Raw genomic sequence first — 9,947 nt, 5'->3', positions numbered from 1 at the left:
AAGTGGTGGTTGTCTATAGCATGGTTTCCATAGTCATCAGTAGGGTTCTCATGAGCTCCACATCTGACCTACGGGAATCGATAAGGAGGATTTTTAGAATGGAAGGGGTTGGATGTGAGTTCCTTCATCATTTGTTCCTTCATGTCGAAGTCGGATTGGATTTTTTTTTATACAGCTCCATCGTAGTGGCTTTCGTCCGGTGTTCTTTGTGAATGAGGTTTTGAATGACAGATTTGAGTTACTTGGTATTCATGGTGTAGTTATGGTGAGGATGATGGGTGTTTACAGGAGAATGTTGAAAGGTATGTGTTCCAAGGTCAGGGGGTCGGTTTATATACAAGTGGTGTGTGCATTAGGTAGACGAAAGGACGAGGAAGGGGAAGAGATTGACGGTAGGTTTAAACAACGTGTTTCAGTTTTGGTCCCTGATGCTATTAGGTTATAGTAAATTTGGTCCAAGAAAAAAATAAGAAAAGAAAAAAAAAACAAACAAAAAAACAAAGGCATTTTTGTCAATTGATATACACTTAACGTAAGCTTGTTAAACGGTAACGATCCTAGGGACCACCGCTGATACCAAAAATCTCCACATGGACAACCCATGATTAAATATCAATATTAGGACTAAAAGTGTTATTTCGGGCAAACCACATGGAATATCTTTTCTTTCAGCTTTGTTAAGAGAATGTCTACATGTTCATTAAATATCTAACCATTTTTTTAGTCTCTTTCTTTCAACGTCCATCATTGCTTTGAATGTATAATTAGGCATTAAAACACCCCTCGCTAGGGTAGTTTAAAATAACCTTTTAAAAATATTTGTTTAAGTTCAAGCATTAAAACACCCCTCGCTAGGGTAGTTTAAAATAACATTTTAAAAATATTTGTATAAGTTCCAAAAGTTTAGAGTTCATATTTGTGGGAAAATATATGGCCCCATAATCTAAAGCAAGTTTTAAAAATAATTTAAATATTTGTGTGTTTTAAAAATATTTTAAATATTTGTGTGTTATATTAGGTTTAAAAGTTTCAAAATGTGGAGTTTTGTTTAAAAGAACGAGGTAGTAATCAATTTAATAACATCATATAGTTCAATTGCAACCTACAACCCGGGGCTTTCAAAATCTCTTTGATATCGTCTAAGCAACTTTTAAATTGTTATCGTCTTCAATTTGTGCATAAATCAAAATAAGTTAGGCATTTAAATTGTCTGACGTGAATACCCGAGGTTGATTCATTTTGAGTAAGAAAATATTAATCTAACTTATTCTAATGCAATTTATAACATGATTCATTGACCAAGTCCTTGTTTCTCCATGTCTAGGGTTTATGATTCAAATCATCCCAAACTCAAAAATACAGTGAGGGGGATGATGATTCAAGCTTGGAACTATGGAAACGACATCAAAATGAGAAAACTAACTTATAAACATAATTTAGCATGGGTTTTCATATTTAACTCATCACCCAAATACTAGATCGGATTTTTGAGTTAGAAATGAGAATATTATACCTCAAATGTCTTGGTAATGATCTCAAGCTTCAACCTTCTTCTTAATCTTCAAACCCTAGCCCTAGGTTTTGCTCAAGAACATGAGATCGCCATGGAGATGCTTTTTAACTTCTCATTCCCGTTTCTAAATCTAAATGAGGGGAGGCTAACTAGTTATTCTAAATCTTCGGCTATTTGGCGAGTTAAGTTCCCATGTTTCTTATTTCACAAATGGGCACCATTTGACATGGATTTTTAAATAAAGTTTCAAGGTTAATACATTTTTCCACTCCGCCATTACTCTATCATTTAGGTTATTGACCAAGTCAACTAATTATGACAAGTTTTCTAGTAGACAATTTTAGTCCCTAGTATTTATTTATTTTCATCATTAACCTATTCGATTGTGTAATGCCTACACCATCTTTACATGTTTTTACAAACTTGCTTGGATGAAATCATGTTTATATGAAAGTAAATGTATTATTTTAAATGATTTTATAATAAATGAATTAGTTCAATTTTGGTAAGAACAAGAAAATGTTAAGGTTAACATGTTTATACATTACAATAAGGGGTAGATGGCAAGTAAAAAATATTAGGTGAATTCATAAATATATGGTTAGTTTGGAATTTACAATTTGTTAGTTCAAAGTATACCTTACTACACATTAGATTCTGAACCCTTTTATGTCCGGTCAAAATAGCAAAATAATAATTAACAGTTTGGTATGTGTACTACGTAGTCCAATTAGTGGTGTTCTAGACCAGATACTTACTCTTAAATCTATGAAAAATAAGTCATTTAAGATAATTGATTTATTCTTTATAATTATTTTTGTCAGTATCCATAAAAAATTAGTAATGTGTAACATATATTACAAATTAGTAATAAAAAAAATCTATGCCTTAATTTCTAATCATTCAAACATATTAATTAAACATGACACTTTTTGACTAATAATTGTGAATAAGTATTAAATATATATCAAAAAGCATATTTAATAAGACCGAAGGGTGTATCCATATTTCACCACTCATTTTTTGAGTGGCACCTAGTTTTTTATTTAATCACATTTCATTCACTAAAAAGTAGGAAATGGTCACATTTCACTTTTACTTTTTTAAATAAAAATAATCTAAATTTAAGCTTTATAAATCCAAAAAATAAATATAATTCCTTAAAAATGATTAATAAACTTAATAATTATTTAAAATAAAAATATTTCATTACTTCAAAAAAAGGTACATGAAAAAACAATCAAGATTACAAAAATAAAATAAAATAAAATAAAAATAATAATAACTGGAAACAACCAACATTTACAAAAACACAACCTAGATTTTTTAAAAAGACTTGGAAAGATAATTAAAAATTACATAATATCTAAATTTGAAAAAAAAAATACGTCACTCTGAATCCTCGCACGAGTCCTCGACATCGTCCTCGACACTTTCATCCTCGTGATCGTCATCCGAATCCTCGCCCGAGTCTTCGACGCACATATCTGAATCTTCATCTGATTCGTTAAGCAAATCATCGTGTTTGTATGCGAGCCCTGTATATGTGCTCCACCAAATCCACACGAAGGGCGTGATGAATGTCGCGATCATATACTTCTCTTCTTATCACCATATACTCTTACGTACCAACAACTACTCTTCATCTTCTAGAATCATATTATGTAACATGATGCACACGTACATTATGTGTTGCAACCTTTTCACTTCATATGACTGTGTCCAGGCTTGTAGTACTTGCCAACGTCTCTTAAGTACACCAAATGTTCGCTCCACGTCATCCATAGCTGATTCTTGTGCCTCCTTAAATTTTTTTTCTTTTTTCGTCGTTCGAACATGTGAACGATTTCACAAAAACAGATAAGATAGGATATATCCCGCCAGTAAGATAGTAGTCGCGCTTATATGTTACCTCATTTGCTTCAAACTGTACATCGTGCGACTTTCGAATGTAGATATCGTTGAATACCGATGACTGGTCTAGAACACTGATGTTGTTGTTTGCACCAGTTGGACCAAAGAATGCATGTCATATCCAATGATCATGTGATGCGATTGCTTCTAGAACAATCGTCGGCTCTCTATGATCGTTTCGCATATATTAACCACGCCATGCGTTGGGGCACAATGCTCAAGACCAGTGCATGCAATCGATACTACCTAACATTCCTAGGAACCCATACTTTACTGTCATGCACCGTGTACAATTGGTGGACATCGTTGATGGTTGGTTTGCGCAAATACTCGTCTCATTTGTTTGCTCTCGTGTCGTATGCTAACTGACGAATTGCGATTGTGCATTTTTGAATTGGAGAAAAACATTTTTTGCTTCTTGCATCCGACTTCCATTGGATAAATGGAAAACGACTTTCCAAATCGCTAACAATACATAAAAATAATTCTTTCCTCATCCGGAACCGCCGTCGAAACTTTTCAGCGTGTACGGCATCATATGCAAAATAGTCTTCTATAAGACGGTTATGCCCAATTTCATGATTTCTCACCAACGGAGGGTTTCTTGTTTGAAGTCGTGAACATGAACTTTGACCTTGTCGGTTTCGAAAATACACCACTGTTTTTGTCATGACGGAACCGACAATCAATGCATCTGCTTGAGCCATCGAATCGGATGATGAAGATGACAATGACGAGATTGTGTTTACGTGGGTTTTTTGAGAGAATATATAGAAATAAGTGTGAAAATCATGTTAGGTTTGTTTAGTATTTATAGAGTGGTAAACGTATTTAAAAAAAATGAAAAATTCTAGTTTATAGCCGTTGAAACAAAAAAAAAAAAAAAAAAAAAATTTATTTTAAAAGGTTACCGTTGGAATAAGAAAAAAAAATCAGCCAATGAGTTGAAGAGAGAGGGGGCGGGGTAGCCTTCCCTCCCTCCGTTCCCGCACACCATAAACCACGGTGGCAGTGTTGTGTTTCCGGCTGCGGTTCCCTTCCCACACCCCCCAAACCGATACATACCCTCCGGCCTAATGTGTTCATATAAAAAGTATCAGCAAAGTAATAAAAAAATTATGGTAATAATTATTGATATTTGATGTCTTTATTAAAGTTGTGCTTTTACAATAAGAGATCAAACCTTAAGCTATATAATATAATACGTCAAAGATGCTCTTACCATGAGCTTTTATGGAAGATTTTCAAAATGTTCCTTTTAAATAAAATTGATTATTAAATTTTTTAAATTCTTATTATTATTATTATTATTTTGATATTTTAAATAAAAAAACATAGAGAACTTTACAAAATCAAACTAAAAGAACGTATTCTTGATTATTAGCAAACTAATAATGATCAAATTCTAATCAAAGAAAGAAAGACTCCGTGTTGACTTGTTGACTTGGGTCAAAAGTCAAACCAGTTTACAAAAATATACAACATTCCCATTGTTTTGGCTTGAAACACCACCACAAAAGAAGCCCATATAACAAAATGTGAACTAATCTATTTCTTTCACAAATACTTCGAACAATCTTAAGAGCCAACATCAATTCAATGCTTCTTCTACCCAAAAAAATCTTGAACAACTGAAGCCTCTCATTCTGGTTTTATATCCAAATCATGAAAGGCACTTCACTTAAAAACTCAATAAAGTCTCCAATAGTCAAGGCGTTAAGTCAAAGTTTGACTCCAATAGTGAATGCACTTGATCAAGAGAGGATACCTTGTAATCTGGTTTATGTTCAACATTAGCATATTCAGGAGAATCATACCTTCCTGTTTCATCAAGCAAACATGTATATGCTCCTGCCCTTTTCCCACAAGCCACCTGTTTAAAATCATAACATTAAAAAAATTATTACTTTATATATCCCTTAGAAATTGGAAGGCATTAATCACTCACATCATCCTTCAAGCTATCTCCAATCATCATCACTTCATGAGGTTCAACTTCCCATGTTGAACATATATGAAGCAGGGGAGCTGGATCTGGTTTATAAGGTCGAAATTCTCTGCTCAATGCTGGAGAAAATGACATCTGTAACAATATATGTCCTTATGAGTTTAATGATTTAGTAATGTAATGAGAAGAAAAGAAGAAAAGAAAAATATATACCCCAAATCGTTCATGAAACAAATCAACAGCTAATTTGACATTACGAGTTATAAGTCCCCTTCTGCAAAAGCAATCAATTCAATTGCAAAATGTAATGAAGGGATACAGATAATTTGTATAAGCGATCATATTATAAAGAAATCATGTGAGCAAAATCTAAAATCTAACCTGATATTCCTCGAATTAAGAAACCCGCAAAGTTCTGCAGCACCTGCATTGTTGTTCAAGTATTACGAAAAGTTTTTATTACCGAATGGAGTTCCAAGAACACTGAAAGTTATGAAATTTAAGTTGTTATGAGCAGCAACACGAAGAAATTGACGAAACCTATGAATTTCCCCAATTATTATGCAGATTCAAATGTATAAATCTGATGTCGCAACACCAAATTCTACTTGCAATCAGCTAAATAACATCGTTATACTGCTAATATCTATCCATCATCCCGTACGAAGACGGAAATTGATCAGGAAAGGTAATGAATTCATGCGATTTTACCCGGCATAACCTGGAGTCGATCGAGCCCCTGGCGCTCAAAATCGGCAATAACTTCGAAAGCTTTCTGTTGCTTGGAAGGTTCCCATTGTTCGATATGATGCAAAATGTCGATGCCAGAAGGGGAAGCGGATTTGATGGAAAGGTACTGATCTTCGCCGAGGACGGCTTTGTACATGGCCGGAAAATCAATTACGGGGACTGTAAGGGTTCCGTCCATGTCAAAAACCACTCCCCTGAGGCGAGATTTGATGGGTTTAGAAGTGGATTGAAGAGACATGGTGATGGCGGTCGATATGGATTTGAAGAGAGCTCTGTAAAAGAGCGGTGGTATCATAAGAGTATCGGTTTGGAATTTGAGTGGCGACAAATTGAGCGGCGCCATTTATAGATAAGAAGATCGCATATCACGGATCCTACGAGGTTGGGTAATATGCGTTTTTAAGGTTTATAGAGTGTGATATGAAGTTATAAGGAATTTGTTTGGTTTTTCTCAATTTTTTCATGTGACATATCCCTAATGCCTTCATGCGCCTATTTTTTCTTAGAGCATCTATCAACTCTTTAAGAAAGTTTTTTGGTATTTGTATAGTCACATGTCATTGCCAAATCACTAATTCAAAAAGCTTTATAAACACTTATAATAGAAGAGTTTTTTTTACATAATTTTTTTATAGTCTCATATTACCAATCAAAAACAAAATATATGGATATATAAGTATAATAATATTAAACTATGAAAAAGCTCTAACGTCTAACCATATAGTTTGCTAAATATTAGAAAACTTATTGAAAAAACTTGGTTTTCATGGTGGTTGTGGCATGTCACGATGGAAATGAAGGAATTGAAGGGACTAAACAAGAAGAAGATCGAGCATTTGTGTAGCAATAAAGAATGCTTTGTTGTCAGGGGCGGATTTAGGGGTGGTCCAGGGTGGCACCGGCAACCCCTAACTTTTCCGGCCGCACTGGAAAATTTTTCAAAATTTTTATTTTTTCTATTATCGTGCAACCCCTGACTTTCCCGTGCAACCTCTACTGTGAAATCTTGCGTCCGCCCATGTTTGTTGTTGATCTAGATGCATATATGAAGATGGAAGCTCTTTCAAATCGTTTTTGGGCACCAACAATTTATCAAAATGATGAGGATTATGAAGGATTTGTTGACAATGAAGACGAAATCCGGCAAAAAAAAAAAAGCATTTGATTTGAAGTAATTTAAAGGTAATGATCAAGAACATGAACTTGAACGAGAAACAAACATGAAATATAGTGTTGAAGAACATTAAGAACAAAACTTAGAAATTAATGAGACGAAGAAGAAATTACAGTTTTTTGGTTTATTATTTAATAAAAAACGCAGATATGAGATGGAGGAAGTTGTAGAACTATTTGAACAAGAGTATGAAATCCCAGAAGTGATAAAAGTAGCTCAATATAATCCAATTACATAGAGAACAATAAAACTTTAGAAGAAAAAAAGAGCTCAGAAGGGCCTGAATTTTCATCTATGAAAGATGAATTGACAACGGACCCACCGTTGAAGAAGGCGTAACATCACAGCTCAAGTGCACCAGCCGGGAATCGAACCCGGGTCTGTACCGTGGCAGGGTACTATTCTACCACTAGACCACTGGTGCTTTTGTGTCTTTTTGCAATCTAAATTTCTCAAGATCAAAAACATCCTCTGTTGGGTCCATATCTTAGATGAGCATTACTTCAAGACCACAGTTTCGCCTTTTTGCGGATGTGCAAAATGAGCATGAGGACTAGTTTTTCTTAGAAAATCCTAGAGCACCTATCCTCTCCTTTTTGAAAAAGTATAAATGAATGGGCAAGGCAATTTTGTTTAGCATATATTAAATTATCCAAAAGTGAATTATAATAGATTTAAATTATAATTGGGTTAATGCTTTGTTACATAACAAAGTTATTAATTAATTATTAAAATATTATGAGAGAGAGAAAGAAGAAATTGATAGAGATGTGAGAGAAAGAAAGAAGAAATTGGGTTAATATTTGTTACATAACAAAGTTATTGTACTCATTCGATTTAAACAAAATAAACTTAAACATAAATAATAATATCAGTCATGCATTCATTTAAGGGAACCAGCATTCAAAGTCCTTATTAAGTGATCACCAAAAATCTTGTGCTTGATAAAATCATAAAATACACATTTATCCACTTTTGGTTTGGAAAAACTAGGTAAAGTTTATAAAGGGTATTTGGGTCACTAACAAAAATGTGGTAAGATTGTGATTGAATTTCCTGGTTGTATGAAAGGAAAGTCGAATTCCTTCAGCGGTGAGATATTTTATGTTGTGGATCCCAATAAAATAAAAATCCACATCCATTCCCACCAAACACAGGAATAAATATAATTGAACTCCAATTCTTGACAAATCCCACGAGATGATGCAAATCCAAAATGTTTTTTCAAACTTTAAAAACTATTCTTTTATGACTTCCAAAAAATCATCAAATAATTAATATATAAGATGGTATGAAATTAAAGGCTTTTCCATCGGTTGATAGCATAATCAATGAACATAAATGCATTTCTTGAAACTTCATAAGAGATTAATGGAAATGATTCCATAAGTAATAAGAGATGGAAAAAAAACTTCAAGTTGCAAGCAAGTCTGTGTCTCTCTCTTGTGTATATGACTGCATAAAAAGAAAGAGCTCAGAAAGGCCTGACTTTTCATCAATAAATGGTGAATTGACAACAGACCCACTGTTGAAGGAGGCGTGACATCATAGCTCAATTGCACCAGCCGGGAATCGAACCCGGGTCTGTACCGTGTCAGGGTACTATTCTACCACTAGACCACTGGTGCTTTTGTGTTCAATTGTAATCTGAACTTGTCAAATACGAGAGTTAATCTGTCGAGTTCATACCTCAAACCAACCGTTTGACCTTTTGCAACCCTTTCCTCTCCACATTGAAAGAGTATAACGGATGGGCATAATTCTTTAAGCATGTATTAAATTACCCAAAAGTGAATTATGAATAGATTTAAATTATTGTTGGGTTAATGCTTTGTTACATAATTAAGTAATTAATTCATTGTTAAAATAATATGAAAAAAAGAAAGGATAATTTGATAGTGATAGAGATGAGAGAGAAATAGGCTATTACTGCACTCATTCGATTCAAACGAAAAAAACTTTAACATAAAAAAGATTGGACTTCTCGGATGGCCTAACATACATTTTTTATAACAAATAGATAGGAAAGTGAATGAATTAATGTAGTTTTGGTGTGAATATTGTTTTAAATTTAACATGTCTATATAATAGTTGGATAATACGGTATGTGGAAATTAATAAAAAGTCGAGTTAGTTGAAAGTGTTTGGTAGGAAAGTTATGTAGATTCATAACTTTTTAAAGACAACGTAAATTAAAATTTTATAGGACACTACAAAATAGAGTCATTAGTGGAAGTCACGTAAATTTTGGCCTTCGTAGTGCCCACTACAAAATAGAGTCATTAGTGGAAGTCACGTAAATTTTGGCCAGTTCTTGTAAAAATGTTAAGAAAAATAACTATTGTTGTCATTTTCTTTTTAAATTAAGGGTTACTACCATAAATTCACATTTAACAATTTTTTTCTAAAATAACGAATAAAATGACCAAACTGGAATATATATATATATATATATATATATATATATATATATATATATATATATTCTTTTCAAGAAAATTGAATAAAACTGATAAAAATATTATGATATTAACTTTTAAAATAAGATAAAATCTTTTATGTTCAACCACTAAAATCTCAAAAGTGTATAATTTTCACCATAAAACAATCATTTTTTTATAAAACCGAATATGTTGTTAGTTGTTTCG

The 9,947-nt window shown here is 33.1% G+C and overlaps 1 protein-coding gene and 2 non-coding genes across 3 annotated transcripts; all 3 read right to left on the bottom strand.

The window, feature by feature from the left end:
- Positions 1-4,785: 4,785 nt before the first annotated feature.
- LOC145158781 (Haloacid dehalogenase-like hydrolase (HAD) superfamily protein) lies at positions 4,786-6,538 on the bottom strand. Its single transcript, XM_079077627.1, has 5 exons — positions 6,087-6,538; positions 5,757-5,799; positions 5,589-5,649; positions 5,376-5,510; positions 4,786-5,300 (listed from the first exon to the last, which is right to left on the bottom strand). The coding sequence occupies exons 1-5, from the start codon at positions 6,466-6,468 to the stop codon at positions 5,136-5,138; spliced, it is 786 nt and encodes a 261-aa protein (XP_078933753.1). The 5' UTR covers positions 6,469-6,538; the 3' UTR covers positions 4,786-5,135.
- Positions 6,539-7,652: 1,114 nt separating this feature from the next.
- TRNAG-GCC (transfer RNA glycine (anticodon GCC)) lies at positions 7,653-7,723 on the bottom strand. Its single transcript has one exon. It is a non-coding gene; the product is annotated as a tRNA-Gly (tRNA).
- A 1,133-nt stretch (positions 7,724-8,856) lies between these two features.
- On the bottom strand, positions 8,857-8,927 carry TRNAV-GAC (transfer RNA valine (anticodon GAC)). Its single transcript has one exon. It is a non-coding gene; the product is annotated as a tRNA-Val (tRNA).
- Between the last annotated feature and the right edge of the window lie 1,020 nt (positions 8,928-9,947).

Source organism: Lactuca virosa, chromosome 1, assembly GCF_052849685.1.
Source record: "Lactuca virosa cultivar CGN04683 chromosome 1, Lactuca_virosa_CGN04683_v6, whole genome shotgun sequence".
In the NCBI taxonomy this organism is placed as follows: Eukaryota; Viridiplantae; Streptophyta; class Magnoliopsida; order Asterales; family Asteraceae; genus Lactuca; species Lactuca virosa.
Note: the sequence above shows the minus strand (reverse complement) of the source record. Positions and strands in the feature narration are given on the sequence as shown.